This window comes from Pangasianodon hypophthalmus, chromosome 8 (genome assembly GCF_027358585.1).
Source record: "Pangasianodon hypophthalmus isolate fPanHyp1 chromosome 8, fPanHyp1.pri, whole genome shotgun sequence".
In the NCBI taxonomy this organism is placed as follows: domain Eukaryota; kingdom Metazoa; phylum Chordata; class Actinopteri; order Siluriformes; family Pangasiidae; genus Pangasianodon; species Pangasianodon hypophthalmus.
The window spans coordinates 10419678-10444657 of record NC_069717.1 but is presented as its reverse complement, the minus strand read 5'-3'; the positions used below and the strand labels follow the sequence as shown (position 1 = coordinate 10444657).

General features: G+C 41.1%; 1 protein-coding gene across 5 annotated transcripts in view; it reads right to left on the bottom strand.

The window, feature by feature from the left end:
* abl2 (c-abl oncogene 2, non-receptor tyrosine kinase) overlaps positions 1-24558 on the bottom strand; it is a 34730-nt gene extending 10172 nt beyond the window's left edge. Inside the window, exons 1-2 of one of the 5 annotated variants that reach the window (XM_026918011.3) lie at positions 23891-24558; positions 172-336 (exon numbers count right to left, since the gene is read on the bottom strand). In XM_026918011.3, the coding sequence (XP_026773812.1) occupies positions 172-336; positions 23891-24116 (391 nt within the window). In that variant the 5' untranslated portion in view covers positions 24117-24558. Of the gene's footprint in view, positions 1-171; positions 337-842; positions 1829-1857; positions 4676-13831; positions 16400-23890 lie in introns of those variants that run through there. The other 4 variants (XM_034306634.2, XM_053236170.1, XM_026918024.3 and 1 more) reach the window with 4 other exon arrangements.
* Positions 24559-24980: the final 422 nt, after the last annotated feature.

The following is a 24980-nucleotide window of genomic DNA, read 5'->3' as shown; positions in this document are numbered from 1 at the left end:
TAAGAGGACAGGGATTCGTCTGGGTATTGCACTTGGTACAGTGAAGCAAAAACCAGACTTACCATGGGGAAGCAAGAGGATAATATAATAAAGAATAAAAAAAAATATGATACTGAACACCATGCCAAAAGTCGGAATCACGTGTTGACAAGGCAAATGCTTTCATCGTACCTTTCGTGATGCTCAGCGTGTTGTCACCACTGGCCACAAAGTCGTAAAGTGCGACAAACAGGTTGGGGTCACTCTCAGCAGCACCCAGGAGATTCTCCTTTGAGCTCCAACGCACCGCCTCAGTCAGAGCCGATGAGTCCAATCCAAACGGCCTATGCAGGGCTTCTGTCCCAGAAAGGGGAAAAAAAAAGAGAGAGAGATGTCAGCAAGAAAAAAAAAAAAAAAACTCCTCATAGAAAAGGTGTGGAAAGGAGGGAAGACGTCAAACACCAATCCCTCAGGGAAGGGCTTAAGATGACTGAGTCACAAAGAGGCAAGAGGGAGTAAGGAGGAGGAAAACAGGAATTATGAATGACTGAGCGTAAAGATATGCAGGAGAAAAAAAAAAAAAAAGGGTGGAGAATTTGAGTTACAGAAAACAGAGAGATAATATGACAGGAAATATTTAATTTTGATCACTAACAATTCATAAAACACTCACACTAACCCACATATGGCACAATTCAAAAGACAATCGAGATATACCTAAACAATACTGCAAGCTGAAATAAATCAAGTTAAAAAATAAAGATGAAAATCCAGTGTTTGCACATGTCCTCCTCTAGCCCACTGAGATTTCCCGTATTCCTAAGCGCTTAGCAGACCTGGACCACGCTGGACATAGAGTGTACCTGTGAGATTGTAACAATCCACGTCCTGCTGTCTGATACCGATCAGTCTATTCCTGTCTTCTTCAAAGCTGCTGCTTGATGGTAAAGTACGCAGGGGCATCGTCCTTCTCTGAAAACTTGTTGTACATATATGTATACACACCTTACATCTAAATCTAGTAGGGAGCTGCCAAGTAAGAGTCTCTGTTTAAAGGAGGTTTTGCTCAGCCTGTTATTTATATGTATAAGGAGCTATGGGAAGGAGGAGTCAAGTGTGCATCGTTGGAAAAACAGTGTGGTGGAGCTTCTACAATCACCCCCCACACCCTTCCAGCATGCCTGCATTTTCCCTCCTACCTCCACAGCTGTTTGCCAGCCACTCACACATATGCAAACACATGGCTATACACACGCAGAGAGCATGCCTAGGCAGCTGCCCCGTAGCCATCACCCCAGTATATTTAAGAGAAAGTGTGTGGAGGAAAACAGGACAGCATGGAGAGGTAGAGGAGAGTTAGGGGAGATCGGAAGGAGTGTAAAACAAGCTGGAGAGTATACAGACCTGTAAAGTTTGTTTTCAGTGTTATATGCATCCTCCAATAAAAACAGACAGACATACAAGCACAATTAAAATCACTATGAGTGGGCAAAAAAAATACAAAATGCGATTCTTGAATCCTAACAAAACAGTGTAGCCAGTGTAGCCATGTAGCCATCATCAGGATGTTCATATTACAATCTCAGTAACACAGGTCATATCGCTCGGCCATAAGCAAAGCTAAAGCAGCACAACACGTAGGCCACTGCCTTCCTCAACAAGCAGACAGTTTAACAGACCCGAGTTCCTTCCAACCAGACATTAATAATAAGATAATAATCCCAACATAAGCAGCAGCTGAAGCTGATAAATTTTTAGAAACCTGGCATCGGAAACCTTTCTCAGAAAAGTAGTAAATTATATGACAGTCTGTGAGGAAGCACATGTTACTGCCACAAAGAACCTACAGGAACATGCTTACACCAGTGCTCACCACACCTTTGTTTCGGAGAAGCACGTAATGAATTCCTCTCCCCTTCACCTGACTCAGCCACAGCTCCCAGTACATGGTCCCATTAAAGTCCAAAGGCAATCCACAGATCGTTTGAAGCCTGACGCACCAGGCTGTGGTCCAGGAGGCTCACTGCAGACACAGACCCCTCTCAGACAAGAAATAACCCACTTTTCACTGAGGCTTTTTGAGCCTCCACGCTGGTCTTTGATGTGGCTCAGACCTCAGAATTTCCAAGACAGCTCCTTGAAAGCTAAACCACGACGGACACATGGTGGCTGCTCCAGCGCAAACACGTGTGAGCAAGACTGTGAGAAATGAAGGGAACTGAGCTCATATGGAGGGTCTTGCTGGAGATCTCTTGAGGGAAAGTGTGTGTAAGGGGGCAGTGCATTTCACAGACTGGTGGGGGTCAACTCTTGCCCATGGCAGATGTATACATTTCTCCTAACACACAACCTCTTGTGATAAAGCGAGAGGGGAAAAGGAGAGCAAGAAAAAGAGAAAGAAAGTGAGTGTGAAGTGTGATCATGAGAGAGAATGAGAAGTTCAGTGAAAGGAGACATGGCTTGTGAATTTGCTCATGATTAACCAAGAAGTTAAGAGGTCCCCTCTTATTAAAGCATCCATTTTCCTGTAATCTCCAGGCCCTTAGAACATTAGCCAACATTTACTAGAACAGGATTCTCAATTATTAACACCATCTGCAGCCAAGCTAAAAGGACCTTCCGTATGGAAAGAAAATCCTCTGGAGGGATTAAAATGGAAAATAATTGAAGAGCTAACAGGGAAAGGATAATGAACATGCTCACAGAACAAACTAATGGAATATTTTATGATCAAAGAAGGATGAATGACATCAGCATCACAGCCCAAAGGCCAAAGATCATAAAACACATTCCTGTATAGGCATTAGCCATTTCCAAAGGCTCAACCTTACAGTTATATGCCCTGCTAAGAGGGCTTGTCTATAATGGCTGATCAAACACTTGAACTGCACGGGGCATGACGTGTGCCGAGCGAGTGTGCTGGCCAGCATATGTCTTGTGTGAGTGTGTGTGTGTGTAGCATAGGGGATGCCACACAGGACAACTGGGACAGGAGCATGGGGGGTGCCAAATGTTGATCTGAATGAGGACATTGATCCCCTTCCTGATCTGAGCCCCTCGCACAGCTGCTGGGGTCAGGACAGCTGAAGCAGCACCTCTGTAAATCCTTCAGACCCAGGCATGCTGTCGTCCCTATGCCTAAACAAAGTATTACGACTGCAACAGTTTGCAGAAATGCATGCTTAAATATGGTGTAGTAGCGTAATGATTAGATTTGATATGATGCGATTTTCAATACAGCAAAACCAAGGAGTCCAAAGTCTTACTTCTCGATTTATATTTCAGCTCCAGACTCAACTTTGAGTTCTGGTTAGTGCCTATGTGGAGTTTTACATGTCTTTCCTGTGTGCATTGGTTTCTTCAGGTTAAAAGAACATCCTGATCCCTGGCCAGGAGCCAAGAGCAAAACAGTCCATGCTCTCTGGGTGCGAGGGATGGCATACTCTCTCTCCCCTGCCAATCAGTGACACTAGCCAATCATGGGCATCTGTGAGCTCATACATGTGAAAGAGAGCAGTTAGCACTTTCCTCCATATGTGTTACACTGCCCTGTGATGCAGCACATGCAACAGTTTGAAAAGATGAGAGTTGACTGGCTTCGTGTGTCTCGGAGGAAGCACGTGTTAGCCTTCATCCTCCCTGGTTGGTAGTTATCGGTAGCTCAGTGGATAAGACATTGGACTTCCATTTGGAAGATTGTGAGTTCCCAGGCTGTCACTCCTGGGCCCTAGACCAAGCCCCTTAACCCTCAACTGCTTAGTTGTAAAAACTAAATGTAAGTCTCTCAGGTTAAGGCCATCTGCCAAATGCCATAAAATTAAATGATAGGAGAGAGATGGCTGGTGGGTGGCACTGGCAGGTGACCAAATTGGGGAGAAAATGGGGGAATTTACAAAAGTTTCAGAAACACTGATTTTCTGCACATTGACATACATACATTGATGAACAGTAATCACCGGTAAATTACTGGGCATGTGCACGGCCCAACTGACTGGCATTTAGTGACACCCACAAAACTCCACAAAAGGCAAAGCTCGCACAGCTGAAATGATGAGTGAAAGGCAAAAACAGACTTTCTCAGAGGTAGACGGAAAATTTATTTTAACTCGTATCTGTGCCAATAAAAAAATATTATTCAACACAGGAACAGCACCTGAAAGGCCAAAATCTGGAGCCAAATTATGGAAAAGGTGAATCAGATGTGAATTAAGTGAAGCGAAAAGAAAACGATTTAACATGAAAATGGAAGAAAAAATATATAGGGCCTATCTAATGTACCCAAGTGATTGTGGACACCAAAGCAGAAGGCTTTGCAGAAGGGAAAGCAGAAGGGTGTGTGTCCACAGGAAGCAAGTGGTCCACAGCACACTGGGGAGTATACAGCACACTAGAGCTTGAGACCTACCAGATCGGTCAGTCACTTAGTGCTGGCCCTAATAACGAGCTGCACTGCATTAAAAGAAGGTGCCGTGGCAAATGGAACCAGTGAACGGAATGACTTTGTCTTAATTTATGGATTTATGTTGGCTTGCTTGCTTTATTTTTTCATATTTTATATTTCTTTAGTCAATCTCATTAAAATAAAATGACTGGAATTCACATAAGTTTAAATTTATGTGTAAGCAAAAATACATAAGCTATTTAAACTTGTCAGTGTAATCCATATACAAAAAGTTATATGATCTGGAGCTGATCGATCAAGGTTTACATTGGTTCGTCTTCTGATGTGTAAATTTTCACATACTTAGATGCATGAGTAGGATACAAACTTTTTTTTTTTTTTTTTTTTTTTTACAAATTTACAGGATTTTCATGAATAACAAACTGATTTTGTAAATGCTTGTACAAATGATTTACTAATAAATCCATTTGTATCCACGTTGATAATCAAGGCCCATTGTGGGGTTATCTGTGCACCTGAATTTTAGACTATGCAATTGAATCAGCATCCTGACGAATGCAGACGGCTTCCTGTGTGTCACGCTTGATTGACTTTGTCATGCACAGCTTCCCAAACAGCTCAAACATGGAGACTTCTCTTATGAAAATGATACTGAAACTCAATTTGGTGTCTTTCTCTCTGAGCAGTTGTATGTGCTGCAACAGTGGTTATTATACATTCAGAATATGTTCAGATATCTTTACTGAGGATCTAGATTTAGCACTGATTTTAACCAAGGATCCAAAGCTGCACTTTTGTGTCAGAAACCTTAATTAGAGGAAACATTTTTTGTCTCACACTAGTAGGTTTTGGGCAGTCATGAAGATGTTGCACCACACATCCGGGGGGCTTCATCACGTCTACTGAATGGTGGGATAATCCTCACTATTTCAACACCGTGATTCACATCTGTAACATAAGATTGTCGTGACACCACAGCCTGGAAATGCGAATTGGCGTCAAACTACCAGGATAAACACGTCAACGCTACACAGTAAGTAGGTGATAGGTGTCACAGACTTTTCCCTTATTTAGTGATGGCTCTTCCAGTTTGACGTTCAGATTTAGTTAGACAGCCCCGAGGCTGAGGAATCTGACTCTCTGTTGGGGCTTGCGTTCATAAAGCAGGTCTTTTTCATCAAAAATAATGATGATAATGTTGTTACATTATCTCTATTCTCAGTCTAATGTTCTAGCTGGACCAAAGCCCCAGCATGGAGAACCACTAGCTTTTAAGGCTTTTCTCAAATGTTTGCCATTTCTTGACCATGGACAAGGAGCTGGTCAACAAATTTCCAATCTGGTGGTGTAGCTTTCTAAAAATTTCTAATTTTCTGATCTGGTCAATTCAATGTCTAAAAGCAAATACTGATCTGGGCAAGATTTTAGTCAGTGATGTATAAACTACCATGTTATTTTAATATTTCTACATGATCTAGATGTCCACAGAGTTGATGTGTTTAATGAAGCATTCTGCCTACTGGGCAGTTCCAATCATTTCCAGTTTGGCTAGTTTTTCTCCCAGGAACGTGTTTAGAGCTCACTTTTACAGACACACAACCCCAAGCCCAGCTCTCTGTGGAAGATGTCCTTGTATTTGAATTAGGTAGAGAAGTAGAACATAATATAGTAAGAGTAAGCACCATGAGTTTAGTTGACCAAGGTGCCATTCTGTTCTAATCTTTTCTTTATAGTTTTGATTACCTAAGCATGTTTTAGTTTGATGATGCATGTGATGTCTGGATGTCTTCACATTGCTTACTGGTGGGCTGACCTCACTGGATATACACATTGATTTCAAGGTTATTTTCAGAAGCAAGACCAAAAATTCTCTTCAGGGGTTTAAAATTTTTTGATCCAGTACTCAAACAATAATCAGGGGTCCCTGGAGGACTAGTGGTCAGGCCACAGCGCTCTCACTGCTGCGGCCTGGGTTCGATTCCTGGCCAGGGAACCTACCCCAGCCACTGGGGTTGCGTACAACAGTGCGCTCTCAGTGCCAGTCCCAAGCCCGAATAAAATTGGGGAGGGGTGTGTCAGGAAGGGCGCCTGGCATAAAACTGTGCCAAATCAAATAAGCGGACCAATGATCCGCTGTGGCAACCCCTAACGGGAGCAGCCGAAAGAGGAACATCAACTCAAATAATCATCAGAAAGGGTTACCATGCCTTTGACATTCTTCTCATAGCCAGTGTAGAGAAAACGGCAGCCTACTTTTGAAGATGTCACTTCACCAAGCCAAACAACGTAAAGAACACACTGGTACACTGTGAGCTTCATGATGTCCCTTTTTTCTCTTCAACAAACTGGTAGCTTCTGTGAAAAAAGCCAACATTTCTGAGATTCTAGTGCAAAGCCTACAAAGTGTAGACCCAGATCAGCAATTGCTACAGCATCCACATTATTTTTTGCGTAGTCTACGCACCGCACTATAGCTCATGCTACCTCTTTGGCAAATTTTTATTAGTACAATTCTCAGTGGGGTATACCCCAAGCTATCTCAAGATAATATGCCAATGCAGTCAGGTAAAACTCTGTAGCTCTAGATGTAGCCCAGGCTGTGATAGAACTACAGCTAGCGATTAGGAAAATTAGAGTTTTTGGTTGCATAATGAGGGAATTACATCTTTCCTAAAAGGTGGACATGATGAAATGGTGTACAACACAGCTCAATCACTTTTAGCATATCTTGAATCCTGCATTCTCCACTACTGAGTAGGAGCTCACATCTGCAGCTATAAACACTGCAACCGCAGCCGTGATGACTTTATCCCAGACCAAATCAACCAGTAAAGCCTGCCTGAAGTCTGCTGGGAAACTATGTTGCATGTGTGTTGTTTCATGTTCCATTGACTGATGAAGGAAGGGTGATGTCTTTCACCAGATCTTAAGCATGCCTGAAGTTGGGACAGCCCCAGAACCCACTTCAGAGAGGGTCCCAGCTTTAAACGAGTAAAACCCTTTAGGATCAGACATTCTGCAGTCAGAAATTTATGGCAAGACCGTATAGGATAATGTTGCAGCACTCTCTCTCCCTCTCTCTCTTTCTAGGGTGAGGCATGGCAACAACCCACATGAGAGGAAAAACATCCCTGCGTCTACAGGTTTTCCAGTTGGAACTTGTAGGATCCCAGTCTCTATGCAGGTCAGAAGTCTCAAGGTTTGAAAAGTTTGATTCACATTTACCTACATACCAACATTCACAGAAAGTCTGTGACTAACCACTCTATAGTCCCAAAAACATCTCTCTAAGCGGATACACAACGTGGTACTCAGTTCAGTCAACAGTAGCAGTGCTTACCAACACACGCAGACTGTAGTCGATCATTTGTGAAGAAATTCACGGAATCATTTATTTACATTTTCTTAAAATATATGATCAAATCTAGTCCTTCCTGAGCACAAACAACATGAACAGAAAAGGGAAATCAGTGAAATCCTGCTAGATGGTGCTTAATCATTTCTCATCATCATACCACTCATCACAGAGCGTGTTTCTGCAGGCCAAACAGACATGCCGACTGTGAGGGAGAACGAGAGGATTCCAGTAACAAGGGAAGCACTGCAGTACATTAGGCACTACTTAATGATAACACCAACATGGTAGGTTTCACGCACCTCAATGCAACAGCAAAGTCTTTCAATGACAACTTCATATAAATTTAGCACAATAAACCTCATGCTACATACTCAGAGGTGAGAAAGGAGGATGTTATGCTATCAGAGCACTGAAGGGATGCTGAAGCACGGCATGATGACAAGCAAACATCCTGTCCACATGCCTCTTTATCTAAAACTGTGCTCCGTGATGAGCCAACCACGCTGCTATGACCATCACAATGCAGCCACAGTATTTTTAGCTTCAGAGTAATACAAAACAATCTGGCCTTAAATACCTTCTGAGCGACCAGACTGCAAACACACACAGACACACAGAGGAAGCACCGAACAATGATTCCATCAGACAATAGACCCAGATGAGAAAGTCCACTGTGAAAGAATGACGCCATTCACTTGAAGGACCTTATTCATCCCTTATTAATAAAAATAAATAAATAAATAAGATAAAAACAACCAAAACTGGGAAGCCAGGCCACCGCTGATTTAGAAGTGGGAAGTAATTTATGATCAGAAAGAGAACTACAAGCATTACCGGCAGATCATCACATGGTGCTGTTACAGTAGAGTAACTACACCAAACACCCCTAATGCACCATTTGCTTACCTGCTAACCCGTCCTGCAGTCGCACTCCTACAATCATACAGAAATCCAAGCAGCGTTTACATAGCTCTTGTAATGTTTGGGAGAATCTTGTGTCCGATAGTCCAACACCATCGCCACTCGCTCCACACCGTCCCATTACATACAGTTACAGTATGTCCCATCTGGTAAACTATTTACATGTTCTTCTAAAGGTGTATCACGTTTGCAAGTAATCTTTCACATTACTGTGCAAAATGTGAAAAATCTGTCAATATTTGTTTATTACCTTTATTACTATAATACATTGGCATTCATTTAGCAGACGAATAGTCTAGCACGCCAGTGTAGGTGTGCTTTCTTGCACTGGGTTATTTGCATGACATGCAAATGTCCATACTGCCCAGCAGATTATTATGAGCATGTGTTACTATTGTATAGATCCTTAATGCACAAGCCAGAGGATATAACATCCAAGATTTTAAATTGATGATTTTAAATTTTATCATCCTATATACTCATTATAGATCACAAATAAGGAATATACGACTATGTTGAGTACAAATGCTGTGGCACATAGGCAATACAACCAATAGAGTAATTAAGTGATCTTTTTTAGGGGAAGAAAGAAAAACATAAGAACCATTACATAAATCTTGTTAAAATTTAAAACCAATTTCTGACCCAAACCCCTTTTTCTCTGTCTCATAAAGCGTTGAGGACATTTAGACCCCCAGTCTGATTAACCATGCAAATGTTTTCATTTGTAGTCATCAGCTTTGCAACATTGCAACAGCTGAGTTGGGTGATGAATAGAACTGCCCAAATCTGCCCCAAAGATTACACTACAAACATCACAGAATCACACACAACTTACACAACAGTTACAATACAGTTTAAGGATGCAATACAGGATGCATCGTTACCTGTAAGTGTATCAGGTATGCAGTCAAATCCATTCTCACTGATTTTAGTGTGCATGCGTTGTCACGCTAACAAGAGACGACACAAAATGGCAGCAATTTGGACGTACGTCCCAATAACAGCAATCAAAGCGTAGCTGTAGTGAATTGAGAAAGCAAATTTGTTAGCGTGGAGCAGTGAGGCGAGTGTGACAGAATTTCAGTTCTGTGAGCACCGAGCATGGAGACATGCTTTTGTCAGGTAACGTATGCACATTTTTAATGACCACGCTCGCTGATACTGCTCTGTGCACTCAGCTCAGTCACCCTCATGCTCTCTAATAAAAACACTGTTTAAACACCATAACATCTTTAAGGTGCCTTAGGTAAGATTTGTGGAAGAATAGGTCTGTAATGGTTAAATGGGTGGAGTTGAATAAGATTTGACGATTTGATTTTTTTTACTCATTGAACTCCCTCCCTTTCAAGCTCCAGTCCTAAAACTTATACTGGTTTAACTACAGCTAGCATCAGCAAGGATTGTCATAGCATTATTTTCAAGTGCTCTCGGACATTCAACTGCATGAAAGCCAAGTTATAACTCTATAAACGTGCTACTTCTCCTCATAATGATTTATGAGGATGTGAAGGGGCGTTGGGGGCGTGTTTATACAATGACTGACAAGAGGCCAATCCAAAGACAAACAAACTTCCAGACCGTTTTCAAACTTTTTTTTCCCAGCTATGTACACTTGTTTTGAGACAATGACTTAAGCTTTTTTTTAAAAATCATTTCTACATAATTTTCCACATTATTTGCATTAGTAACGAATGAAAATATTAACTACTGCAGCTTTAAACATAAAACTCGGTAAAAGAGTTCATTGCTAACACTGTGGCGTCCCTTATTGCTTAATATTAAGTAGGTTACTCAGTATCAGTACTGACAAATGCTAGAAAACATGTACTCAATCTGAAAAAACCTGTATCAACACACCACTAAGGGTGCCTACAGATGATCTGAGGAAAAAACTGCTTTGTGCCGTTGAAGCCATCGCTTCCCCACGGAGAAAACAGTGCCACTTTGCCTGCAGGCAACGCCACCTTGGAGTTCCCTCCTTGGCGCTGTGCTTAAAGTTTACTCAAATTCAACTCTGACCCAGTTTCCACTAACCTCTTCAAAGCACAACCAATAAGACCGCTCAAATATGATGTAGCAAAGACGTGACACGCTCTTTACAATGGAGGACCTGCTACTTACTTGCGTGTCTCAATATCCAAAGATATCCAATATAATCTTAGAGATACAACATGCCTTGTAGAAGAAAGTGCAGTGAGGTTTAGTTTGTCACAACAATAGTTTCTCATGCACCCACTGCCCTCCGTATATTCGTATAAAACTTCTCCAAAGTACAACCAAAAGTCAAACCTTTTTTGTCTGAGACTTAGATACATGCTCAATTTAGAAAGCACTAACTCTTACTAACTCTATGGCTTGCATAACGTAGCACAGTTTGTAGTGAGCGAACTGCAAAAACCTGATCATCTGTAGGTTCCCTAATACAGACAACAAAAGGCTCTGAAAGACAACACAGTCTGGTGACACAAGTCAGAATACCCTGAGGCACTAAAGTGCACAGCCTAAAGTGGTGAGCCTCTTATAGTTTGCTAAGTGGATGCATGGTCATGATGCCATTCAGTGCCCATCAATCTGACTAAGGAGGCTAACTAGTTATGCACTGGGGTATAATGGGGAAGAGCACCCAAAGCCATTTACCCAAGCTCTTCTCTCATAACAGCTGAATATCCCACACCATCAGGGGCACTAATGAAGAATCCCACATGTTCACATTCTCAGCTTAATGGACCCCCGGATGAGCCTCTCCTTTTGCCTGGCTTCCAATTACCATAAGGATAAGTATCATCCAATATTTCCGTTATTGATTATTCACTTACAAATGCTTACAAATGCAAACACATTCCGTTCAGAAAGTATTCTGAGAAACTGAGGTGTCTTTTCAGCATTTGCTACCGTACAGTAAAATGACAGCACCTTTTTTTTTTTTTTTTTTTTTTAGAATGAGCTATTCTTACTAAAACCACTAAAGCTCACCATATTCTCTGCCAATACAATCGTCATCTGGATAATTAGAGGTACACAGAACCAGGTTGCGGTCACCAGTGGAGCCACAGGGACGGTCTGTTTGGTCCTGCGCTGTCCTCTCCAGGGCTTATTTAGCAGCAGGCCAAAAGAGCCACCCTGGCACAAAAGACAGATTTCACAAGTTTGATTTGCACACACCCAATAGATCATCATTAGTTCATCGCCATTCATTGCTTGGACAGCACACATCTGGATGTAGTGCTTGGTCTGGTGAGCACCAGCGATGCAAGTTTGAGTGGCTGCCATGGCTGGTTTAAAGCCTGGCAGAAGTGGTGCCTGTCAGTTGGCAGAGCCTGACCCAGACCCATTTTGGGATTCTGCTGAGACCAGAAGTGGAGATGCCAGGTCAATGTCAACCTGGTAGAAACTCCTCCAGGCTCAGCTGTAGACATAGCATCTTTATGCATCTCACATGAGGAACAGGGAGGGTGATCAGTCATTGGGCTACAGGGGATGTCCAAGCCAGGACTGTGTCCTTCTGATGGTCAATGTTGAGACAGTGAGCACATAGCTAGCCCGTCTGAGGCTACCAGGGAATTCAGACACTGGTTGCATGGGCTTGGTTCTTACAGCATGTAGATCAACCACTTTTGTGAAAGAATAGGGGTCTGTTACGTGAAGGGAAAACTAACCCCATCCCTATAGCTGTGTAAGGAATGCCTGTTAATTCGGCACACAAAATTCAGCATAGCGCATAGTATGGCAAGTGAAAAGGCAGTCAGACAAGAGGGAGAACCCGACCAGGCTGGAGAATGAAGGGTGAGCAAATGGAAATCCGACTCCTGCCCCAGTAATGAGTGTTAGTGGAATCCAGCTAACGTAGCAGGCTCAGCAGTTAGGAGGAGTGAAATTACTTTACGAACCTTGCTCTTGGCGTCAAAAAAAAAATGGGGCAGAACTTATGTTGTTAATTTGTCTTAATGCTGACCTGTAAAAATATTGTTTGAGGCTGTGTTTTTTTTTTTTGAGCTATAATAAGCACCTTATTTGAAGTTAGGTCTATGCCAGAGTGTGACATTACAGTGAATTAAATGTATAACGTCAAATAATCACCCAGGCACAAACTATTTTTGGACAGCACAAATCAGCACAAAAAAAAAAAAGATATTAATTTGGCTAGTTTTTGGTTAGGATTTGAGGTGAATGGGCTTTAATGCACTAATGTGACTTCACATAGACTTGTAGTGAATTTTGGTCATTACAATAACTAACAAATCACATGTTTTTGGTTAGTTACTTAATTTAAAAATTAGTTTTATTCAATTTTTTAGATGGGGTGCTGGCTGGTATCACAGAGGTTAAACATGATGTTCTGTAAATACACTGATTTACACCCAAGTCAGTTCAGCAACTGATCTAACATTTGCCCAACTGTCAAAACACACATATGCTGCTGCCTTAACGCCAAGCTTGGACTAGCAAGGAAAAGGGCAAGCTATATTCTCGCTGTTGGGTCCATAGCTGCCTGTTCAAAAAGTACTAGATCATCAATGTCAAGAACACAGGACAGAATGAAAAATGGTTGCTAAGGGGAAGCTCTGCAGTCTGAGGGTTCAGCACTTTCTTACTGTTCCCCTTACTGCCATGACTCAACTGAAAGATGCCGGTCATGTGAGAAAGAGGAAACAAGGAGAAATTAATGCAGGTCAGCAAGTTTCAGTTGGAGTTGCATTGCTTGATTTCCTGAAGCATGGACAAAAATAGATTGATCCATCAGTTGTTGAGAATCTGATTCTTCATACAAATTACAGATATACTGTCAATGTAAACAGAAAAACTTCTTTAATGAATTTACTCATATGGATAAGTTAGTGGCTGGATAACAAACCCACACTTCTGCATGCTTCAGGTAGTATAACTGAGTTACCAATCCAGAGGAAATTGGTTAGAAAATCAGTGTATTCTTCGCCTGAGAGCGGTGTTGTGGATAAGAGACCCGCAGTTAGCCACAAACAGCAGGCAAAGGCAAAGCAAGTGTTATCATGAGCACAGAGAGATTAACTAATGTGAGCAATTAAGATTAAATCCCTCACTTTTCTATGTTCTGGACAGCAGGATATTACACTTCCACTCACTTTCACTCACTCCCTCTGTTTCTAGAGGCAGCAACATGAACAATAGAAAGCTTTTAGACACATACTCACCAATAACAAACTTATCTATCTCACTGATACCTGCAGAGTTGGTTGTCCGAGGTTTCCACATTCTCCAGAACCGATAGTCGCCACACTCCCACTCATCTAACTCCTTTTGTGTTAACAGCCATTGTGTCGTAACACTTTCTCAGACAGAGAACTTGAGCATGCAGTAGTGACAGTGGGTGTGTGTAAAGAAAAAAATCCACCCTGAACGCTTTGCATATTATCTTTTATATTTAGCATGTGATCTTCGCTGATGTCCAAGATCAATCGTAGTTGATTTTCTTTTGTTTAAACTATTTTTTCATCAACGTGTTCATCTAATTCAGTTAATGGTTTCCTACACTACCCACGATGTCGTTCGACAACCCGCCGATAGTGGTGCCAGTGCGATTTAGCCCTTGTATTATCGCTACCTAAAGAGAGCAATGCAGCGGCGCTTTAGTCCTTTAGTCTGTCCAGAGCTCTCACCTCCTCATCTGTACACTCTGCTCAAACAGATCTTTGGATTTCTCATAAATAGGACATTGAACGTTGCTGGAAAACTGAGAGTGAGAAAAGAAAGTCTTGCTCTTTCGCTTTTAGGGGCTAACATATAAAACATGACGATTATCTTTTGTTTGAGATCACCTACATTTTCTTTCCTGCGACATCAGCGTGACACACAATCAACAACTTCTCACAAGAATAATGAAAATACATCATCAACCAACAAAACACCACCACAATCATGAAACATATCCCAAACATTTCAATACAAACATATTTAATGTGTTTCAAGGACACGTTATCCTTTAAAAATACAAAATAATCTGGCAAAATATTCAATCAACATGTCTGAATGTACCCAAGCAATATGATAAAATTGCTCAGTAGTTGAATTTCTTTCAGTAGCGCTAGTGTAAGTTATGAGTTTCATTGCATTTTTCAGTAGTGAGGTGAGAGCATCTTCAATTTTTTAATCAAGCTGCTTAAAAATTGATCCAGTCAGCACAACTGGCATGAGGTTACCGGGTGCTAATAAGTCTGCTTCAGTCCCTTTGCGTTCTAAAAATTCATGTGGTCTATTTTTTATGGATGCGAGTTGCATAATGCTGTCCTTCTTTCAGCTGTTTCTATTTTGATCCAAAGACAGAGAAGAGCTTTTTTCTCCCCCCGGTTGTTTGCACACATGCGAGCGTGTTCCTGTTGGCGGACAAACACAATGTTACGTTTTGACAACTTGTCAATCAAATAAGCCACACGCTTAGTTCATGGTGACATCTAATATCAGCAGGACAACTACACTGCAATGATGGAAATACACCAAAAGGAAAATAATTCAGCTGTTTACTTCCAATTTTCTTCTTCTTCGCTCTCTGCTCAGGCCGGATATTTCCACTAATTATGAGTGATCACGGTGCCTCATCTAGGTAGGAGAATAACGTGTAGCTGTTTAAGCCAATTTTAGGCTGCATAAGTTTATAAGCAGAATTTTTATTTTTGGGCAAAAATAGGAAACTAGCATGATCAGTGTAAAAGAGGTTACCATGACAATCCTGCTATAATCAGACTTACGCACAGGGAGCTACCATAAATAAATCACATATAAATAAATAATAATAAAAAAAAAGAAAATTCACCCTGAATGATTTGCATATTAACCTTTATATTTAACACGTGATCTTCGCTGATGTCCAAGATCAATCGTAGTTGATTTTCTTTTGCTTAAACTATTTTTTCATTAACACATTCATCTAATTTCACTTCAGTTAATGGTTTCCTACACTACCCACAATGTGGTTTGACAACCCGCTGATAGTGGTGCCAGTGCGATTTAGCCCTTGTATTATCGCTACCTAAAGAGAGCAATGCAGCGGCGCTTTAGTCCTTTAGTCTGTCCAGAGCTCTCACCTTCTCATCTGTACACTCTGCTCAAACAGATCAGCTTCCAAAGCTTCAGCTTTCATGCTAATATCATGCTCGTCTTATCATAGATCAGTAACTAGCTGAGCCAAGTCTCTGCTGTAACTCAGCACAACTGCATCAAACAGCTGTATCACATTCTGGGGCTTTCAGTCCAACGTTTGCTGTCTCACTACTTCTGCTTTGGATTTCTCATAAATAGGACATTGAATATTGCCGGAAAACTGAGAGTGAGAAAAGAAACTGCAAGAAAAAATTTTTAAAGTTCACACACACACTCACACAAACACACACACAAAAGCAGAGTTGTGTGAAAGTAGTCAGTGCTGTTTACATTCTTCTCATAACATTTCTGTATCTGCTACTAACAGCTACTAACTAACGTGGTCCTTTCTGGTCATAACATCATGACACTGTATCTGACATACAGATTTCCCACTGCTCAGTAACACCACTTGTTCTGTGTGATGAGTCGATAAAGGCTCAATCCTCCCGGAAACAGACTCATCAGCCCGCGTACTTTACTCACCTGAATTGCATCATGCAGGGAATATGTTAGCCAAAACCCACTCACAGCACTCACAGGCTACTGTTCCTACCTCAGATCTCTGTCCTTACACCAAGCCCAACTTGCTTTTAAGTCTTAATTCAAAAAAAAAAAAAAAAAAAAAAGGAACATCCAACATTTTATTGAGTTCTTAGCAAGTTTGACCAGTAACCTGTATTGATTTAATCCGGATTTAATCCAAACCCCAATAACTCAAAACTAATAACTTAAAAATAATGTCAACTTGGACCTTAGGTGTACATATTTAATTAGAAATGAGCCTAATATTTGAATAGTTTGATTATGTTCATAAACTAATCTGTACTGAGGGGGTCTGTGGAATTTATTTTATAGGTAAAGGGGTTTGTGGCTGCAAAAACAGACCAAGTCGATCTCAGACTCTATTAGTGCTGCATCAGCTTCTGAGATAAGACAAAAAAAAAAAATGTATACCGGACTACTTCAAGTAATCAGCTTTACCGAGCAGAGGCATGGTTGCTGGAAAGCCGATGAGTCAAACAGACACTCGGATCATGCTGATCTCAGGGTAGGATTCTGTTCAGTCCTGTTCCCCTGCATGTGCTTCACAAAGGCTACGTGTTTATTGAACACCAGAGTTTTCATTATCTTACATAACACAACATGTTCTGGTTCAATCCAGTACACTACACAATGGTGTTAATTACATTATATAAACATAGCCTCAAGCAGTGACATTTCACACAACCAGCCATACTTAACGCTGTACCTTAACCAAACTCAACACCTGATATTTAAAAAATAAATAAGAATAATTATGTATAGTTGATCATTTCATGATTAGAAATTAAGTTCTTGATTCAAGGATGTTTCAAAGCCAGATCTGAGCTACCAAATCAGTCTTTCACTGACGACTTTTCCTGCGCTTGTCTGAGTCACTGGATCTTTTGTACCTGCATTTCATGTAAACTAACATGAGACACGTGTGAATCATATATAATATGGCATTTTGGACCATCTGTTTTTAAATTATGACAAGTGGGCTTGCACTAATACTAATTATTAGTGTAGAAGCAGCGCAAACAATAAAGATTATTCAAGATGAAATGTTGCACAACCCCTGAACAGCCATTAGAGTTACATGCAGTAACAGTGATGTACTATTAACATGCCGCTGCAGGAAAAAGGCTGATGAAATATGAGAAGGTATGACTTTTGTTTGTGCGTGGTGTTTGTCCGTTGTTAGGCGAGACACAGAAAGGGAAAAAATAATTATGAGGGCGCACCGAATAACCAATAAAACACATGAAAACAAAGGAGGCTGGTATAAACAGGCTAGCGGGGCTATGCCACCCCGTCTGTCAAAGATAAAATGACATCAATATAAGGTTTCATTTTTGGCATCCATATCAGCTTATTTGGTGTTAAGAAATACCTTATAGCTAATTACTTTGGATTTTTGTGGAACCAAGAACAACAGTATCACAAATGGTGATAAGAAAAAATACACTGGTAGAACGGAATGAAGAAGTGAGGCTTGGGCTGATTTCTTTCTAGACCAGATTATCAGTGACAGTCACACACACAGTGATTACACAGAGTCAAACAGCCCTGCATCCGATCTCCATTCAGGCTTCAGTGACACACGTGTAACACAGCAGTGACTGAGGAGACGCATATAAAAATAAGTAAATGAAAAAAAAGACACAAAGGACAGATTACAGAACTGCAAGTTTAGGGTTTTTTTTTTTTTTTTAATAAAATGGTTACACCTTTCCTGTTTACCATGCTTGGTAGTCAGAGGACACGCAGCATGAACCTATTCAGGCATTACAGACACACACAAAAAAAAATAATTTAACTTACAAATGCAGCCTCCTATATGCCTTTAAGTGTGTTTGAGAAATTGTTTGTCTCACATCATGCCATTGATATTAGATTTTAGCCCTCGATCTAATATCACAACCAGCCATCAGTGCATTAAATCCAATTTGACATGTCAGACGCATGTCCAGAAATCAGACTGTAATTGGATTTAAAACCACATATACATGTAGCTTAAATCCAATTGGAAGAAATTCAAATTTCATGTGTTATTCTTATTGTTTTTCTTTTTTTGCCAAGACTACAGAAAATCTTTCCTACCCATATCAGATACGCCAAAAAACTGGACTCGAACACGGCCTAAGGGTGCCTCATTACTTAAGGGTGCCTCTATTACATAGAAAGAAAAAGGGTATCGTTAGCAGTTATCTGATAATGGATCGGCGCACACATCACTTATGCCTAGAAAATAATTCAATAAACAAATACATTTTGCATCAGTTACACCACCAGTGTAAATAATTACTGCCAGATGGAAAAGTGATCCATGCTTTAGTTATAGATATAAAAAGATCCACCCACACAGAAGCACTTCTTCACCATTTACACTCGTACATCATTATCCATACCAATCGACTTCAGTCCACAGACGCTCTCTCAGGCAGCCCCTGATCATGTCTTTATTACTGCATCTACACTGAAACAGTGTCTCTAGCACAAGCATCTTTACAGGAAGAGGACCAGAGACAGTTGGTTCCCGGTACTAAACAGAGACACAATTATCCTCTGGACCCTCACTATTGTTTACACACAGAAGTAGGCTTATGCAAAGCAGTGGTGTTCCTTCTATCACCACCCCCACCAGAGACAAATCATTTCCTTTCCTCCCACTAAGCCGCACTTTAATGAGGGGAGATTGAGCGGAGCTGCTCTGGGGAGGACCAGAGTCGCATAATGAAGTGAGATTAAGGAGAAGGATGGAGAACTCCTACATGGATTGTTCATATCACTCACTGGTCCTATACAATGTATGAAGAAAAACAGTGAACAAGTTATTAGGACAATTTTGGGAACATTCATTTAACCAGTGAAGTGGCTCTCTTATGCCCCCTGGTGTTCCCTAGATTAGAGTTAACTCACAACCACGCTTCCAAACCTGGATATTTCTTGGGACTTTTCATGTGTCATCAAATCTTTTTTCATGGATATGCTGAAAAGTGGATTTGCCACCTCTAGTTCATCCCCACAGTTAATCTGCTGATCCTTTGGACATCCTAACACACATGACCTGCCTGTGCTGCTTGCTAGCTTCATGAGAGTGCATTAAGTTGACATACGGCTGGTTAATTCCAAATAATATAAAAGCACATTAAGCAGCCTTTCTGTAACGTATGCACCAATATGCTAAATAAAGATTTGGAGGTTAAGTACATTACATACTAACAGACTTCATTTTGGAAAGCTAAACTACAGCGCAATGGGCTAAAATGCATCACACAGCTGAGATTAAGCATGAGACAGAGCTGATAAATAAGTAATGCTAGAGAATGCTGAAGTGGCCTGATGACCTGACAGGGTGCTGGATGGCTCACCGTCTTCAAGTCTGCAGTGGCCATGAAGATAAAGATTCTGAACGCTCAGACAGAACCTTGCCGCATATTCACATATCCTTGTTTTAACCAGGTTCATATGGTGACTAGGCGTGTGATGGTATAATTGTATGAAAAATCTGTGTTATACCGATATTCAGGATGCAATCATGATATTGTTAAGTCTGCTTGCATGTGCTTTCATATATGCTACAGTAGTTTTAAAGCGAGATGGCCTCTTTATGAAAATTCATCTTGTCTAGTGTTGTAAATATCTACTAGAGCTGGGCAATACTGCAAAAAAATTAATCTCAGGTTTTTCTTGAGATTCTCGATTACGTTTTAATTTTTCTTTTTATAGTTCTTACATAATGCAATTGAAAAATGACGCAATTTAATTCAAAGTTTTTTGTTTTTTTTTAATTAGAATGGACTTGTAAATGTAGATGTAAATAGCGTAAAAAAAAATAAATCTTTCTCGACAGGAAAAACGTTGTGCAAAAATTTTAACCACTGTTTGTACTATTTGATACAGATGGTGCTGTTACTATTTTTTCACAACCTAATGAACCTTCTTTCTCGACAGTGTAAATGAAGACCATGTCTTTCGCAACAAGAAATGCCGTCGTGTCAATAATTTCTTTCCACTGGGCTCTTCTTGTCATACGGAACGGCACCAGAAAATGTTACATCTAACGTTGCGTTCGACTCGAGGTCTATGTAACTATGTAAGTACACAAGTATTCGCTTTAGCTCAATCAACATAGACATATTTGCTTGTTAAATTTAAAACAATTACTATACAGGTCGCTGTACATCACTCATGTACTTGTTGCTAACAAAAGACAAACATGGAGGAGTCCATTCTTTTTTCCACTCCTCCAGTCGAACGTGCCCAGGTGGAAAATGACGTCATTCTGACTGGCGAATTACCACTTATGAGGTAAGTCGAATACGGCATTATAGTTTACATAAACTTGTTCAACTGACTTTTCAAACTCGCACCAATTCCATATCTCTGAAGTAATATTTCCACCTTTCTTTGCTACGAGCTCATTCCTCGGCGAAGTGATGCCTGTCTATCTTGGCAGTGTTTTTTTTTTTTAAATTAAATATGTAATACATACTGTATATATAAACATGTACAACTGTGATTAGAACATTATAAGTTATAACATTAATTCAAATTAACTGAGTTAATTGTGAAAATCATCCAGCACTATTACAACATACTAAACTGCTGTTGCGTTTACACCACATACTGTTTCCCTGGGGTAGAAATATGAGACTGCACACATGTAAAATCCCTTCGTCATCCATTACCATGGGAAATACCAAAGAACACAAAACAGACCTACAGTTGTTGACCTGCACAAATCAGATAATGGATATAAAAATGCAGTACATATGCAGTTATACATAACATTAAGCATATAACGAAAAGTTTCACATTTCTGAAAAGTTGCAGATTGGACCAATGAACACACAGTGATGAGGTGAAGGAGAGGGCCCAAAGATCACGCTTTTAAAACTGTATAGTTTAGTTTATTAAAATGAACTGTTAAACACCACTTTCACAACAACAAGCAGTTGGGAAGTGTTGTAGTTCTTCCTGAGAAGAACGCACAAAATGCAATACCTTAACGTGACCAAGCACCACTCGGCATCGTGTGTTGTGGTCCACCAAAATCAGACCAAAATCTAACTTTTAATCACGCATACTCGGAGCATGTTTAGAGACAAAAGGAGACTGCATACAAGGAAATGAGCCCGCACCAGATACCCACTGTAAAATACAGCAGTGGATCACTGGTGCTTTGGGTCTGTTTTGGGAGTGATTTCTCAAGGACTTTTGCGATGACTGACTGTTTCTTTAATTCTGCTTTACCACAGTATTTCTGAGCAAAACCTGTTTGTCTCTGCCAGGAGATTCAGGCATTGTTAGAGCTTTCAACAAGACGATGAGCCAAACATGCTTTGGCTTAGATGGAATGACAGATTTCACAGATAGTACTGGATCGCCATCTCATCATCTCATTGCAGAATTTCTCATTACGAAATGCAACTTTAGATCAAGCTGGACTACATTTTAGTTCAACTGTCACTGGTTACCAGTCTTTCCCACATCATCAAGCTGGCGTTTTCAAATGACACAATCTGTCTTCTCTCCTCACTACAGGATGTTCAGTCATACATATTCAACATGTTTAATATTTATGATTTCAAATTGAGTTAGCCATGACTAGACTGTGAGCAGATCAGAGGGGTTAAGATTGGACTTTACGCACCCCATACTAAAGCTCTAGTGTGACCCAGGCTTTAGCTGTACAGTCAGACAGCATTTTACGTGAAATGAACCCTTATAGCAGGATCAAGGCTGAGACAAACACAAGATGCTGAGTTCAAACCGTCTAACATGTCAACTGAGCAGGCCAGCTGTCATTAGGACTGTCCATCTTAGAAGCATAAATGCTACCAACCCAAGTAGGTTCCTTCCAAATGGAAAGTTTTTGGGCAATATTTGTAGTGTTCCATAATATCATACTTGAATATTATTTATATAACCAATTGGCACGTCTTCACATTTTTTTTCTACTTCCTTCACTGACTGAAAGTGAATGGATAAGGAAATGAATCTGCCTTTGTTAGTAACTGTAACAAAGCGGAAACTAATGCGAAAAGATGGTCTCTGTTTTTGTTTTTTTTGTTTGTTTTTTTTAAATACGTGTTCATTACATTACACTACGATCTGATGTTAAGGACATTCATTCGCGGCGTCGAAAGCCTGCAGAATCACCATGCCATTATCCTGAAACACACTATAGAGAGGACACTTGACATTTCCGGGAATGAGAGTGTAAAAATAACGAATGTGATGCCCTTTGCATGTCAGCTTTTCCAGCTCAAGGGGTTCGCTGTCAAGATGCAAAATGCCCTTGTATAATTCTGATGTAAGAGAGACGCAAACTCTCGACCAAGCGCCCGTTCTCTTCCATCACAGTCACTTCTGATATCAGCCTGGACATTGATACAGCCAGCCTCGGAGAGCTCCAGGGAAGCTGTGTGAGCTGCCTTCACTGCCTAGGAGATGCATGACATGACTATTGCGCAACCAATAGGCCCCTGTGTATTCCTTCAGTTGGCGGTTATTCTTTCTATCTTTGGGCTTTTTGTACATCTGGGGCTAGACAACACGCACCACAGGCTGCAGCTTCACTGCTGATGAGATCGTTTCCTCCCATTTCAAAGAAACAGGATTTAAATAGTGCCTTTTTCTATAAGCAGACCTCATGACATTAGCTAACCACTTGAGGGTGTTAAGTGAGAATAAAAGAGAAGTGCTTTGGGGATGAAACCAAGCAATCTATGTGCAATTAAAGGAAAAGACGTAGTTCTTTGGGGGGGAAAGAAACACAGTGATCAATACGGTACGATACTCCTACCGTCCTCACTATCATCTCGAGCAGTTATGACGGTGAAGATGATAGTAAGAATGATAGGATGAGTATCATATCATATTATCCTTACCATCTTCTTCAGCATCTTAAGGCTTCCTGGCTTTGGGTGAACTGAAACTGACTCACTAAAAATGGCATGTGTGAAATCTGAGAAAGCAGAGTAGCTTCTGACACAATAAGGCCTACTGCTGTCAATGCAGAAAGGATGAGATCTTGTTTCTGTTACAAGGAAGTAGAAATGATGAACACTGAGTAGTTTGTGTAAGGAGTCTGGCTCTGGAGAAATGAACCCTTAACAAGACATCAATCCTTCACAGTGGCCAAATTAAAAACAAGTCATTATTTTATGTTATTATATTGGTTGGCTATAACAATCTCCAGAAGTCCATGCCAGGAAAACCATGCTTCCTCTCGCCACATCCAAATGGAGGAAGTCCCAGTGTGACTCCCACTGTCCGGCTAACAGCTAACCTCCATTCATTATACATTATTAACACACAAGAGCATCAGGAAGCGCTCAACACACCAACGGCTGACTGATATTCCGGACTTTTTGCACAACTTGAGTGAAATGTGTGCTGTTTAGGGTTTGTTTTCTCTTTTTTTCAGGCCATGTAGCTAAACCCTGGAACTCTGAGCAGCATTTCCGCTAGCTTTACTCATCTTTTGGAGAGCCTCATATTCCTGGCATGACCTTGCACTGATTTGACAGCCCTAAAACACACTGCTGTGAGCTGGACAGGGGTGTTGTGAGTTTATTTACCTGAGTGCTGAGTGAATATGTTAATTCCAGGGTCGGACGCGTTAGCTGTGACGGCGAGTCTGCACGCTGGTGTCCCGGTGTTGGTCGCTTCCCGCGGTCTCCTCCCGGAGCTGCTCCCCCGGCTCGCTTTGCTTTGGTGCGGCTGCGGTTGCTGTGAGTGGCCGTGCGGTGGGCTTTGGAGTGCCGCCGAGGCCCCCTCACCCACTCGCCCTACCTGCTGTCCCATTTCACCAGCGCGTCTGCGTGAAAAGATCCGCCAGGACCGAAGCAAGGAAACACCACCGTCCGCCTGGATCACATCCCCCCTCAACAGAAACAGCGGAGCGGCCTATTGACTGTGCTCTTCTCCCCCTCTTAGCTCGATAGCCTAGCCCGAGAGCTAGCAGTCGGTGTGTGTGTGTGTGTGTGTGTGTGTGTGTGTGTGTGTGTGATCCCACCCACCTCGCCTCTACTGTGCACAATGTGTCACCAATCAGTTCGGTTCACTTTAACGGCACCACTCGACCCGGCAGTTCTTGTTCTGGGGATCCCGAAGTTATTTCCTTCTAAAACGGACCCATAGGGGGTCGAGCTGTTTTGCTGAAACCACTACGCGCCCCCTCCGACGCCGCCATCTTTACCGCAGAATCAGTGGCGTGCAGTTTACGGGCCAATGATTCGGTGTGGACCGGGAATGGGGAGGAGCTTAAGTACGGGGCGGGGCCAATATACGAACAGGAGGGCAGAAAGCTGGACTTGCCCCGCCCATTTATTCAAAGATGACAGAGATGTCCTGTTTCTGAAACATTTTGTTTATTTTTTTGGCAGGTCCATATGCAATAACCAAAATGACAAACGTCATTAATGGGCTATCTAGTAAATTAAAGATATAAATGAATATAAATTTTTGATTAAAAATAAAAAAATTAAAAATCTCAAGTTTCAAACAGTCCATAAATTAAATTTAAAAAATAAATAAAGGAGTAATATAAGTTTCCAAATCAATCCTGTTTTTATCATTTTAGGGTCTCATCCCAGAAACACTGGGCACAAGATGGGAACATACCCTGGATGGGACACCAGTCCACATAACTGAGTTACACACTCATTC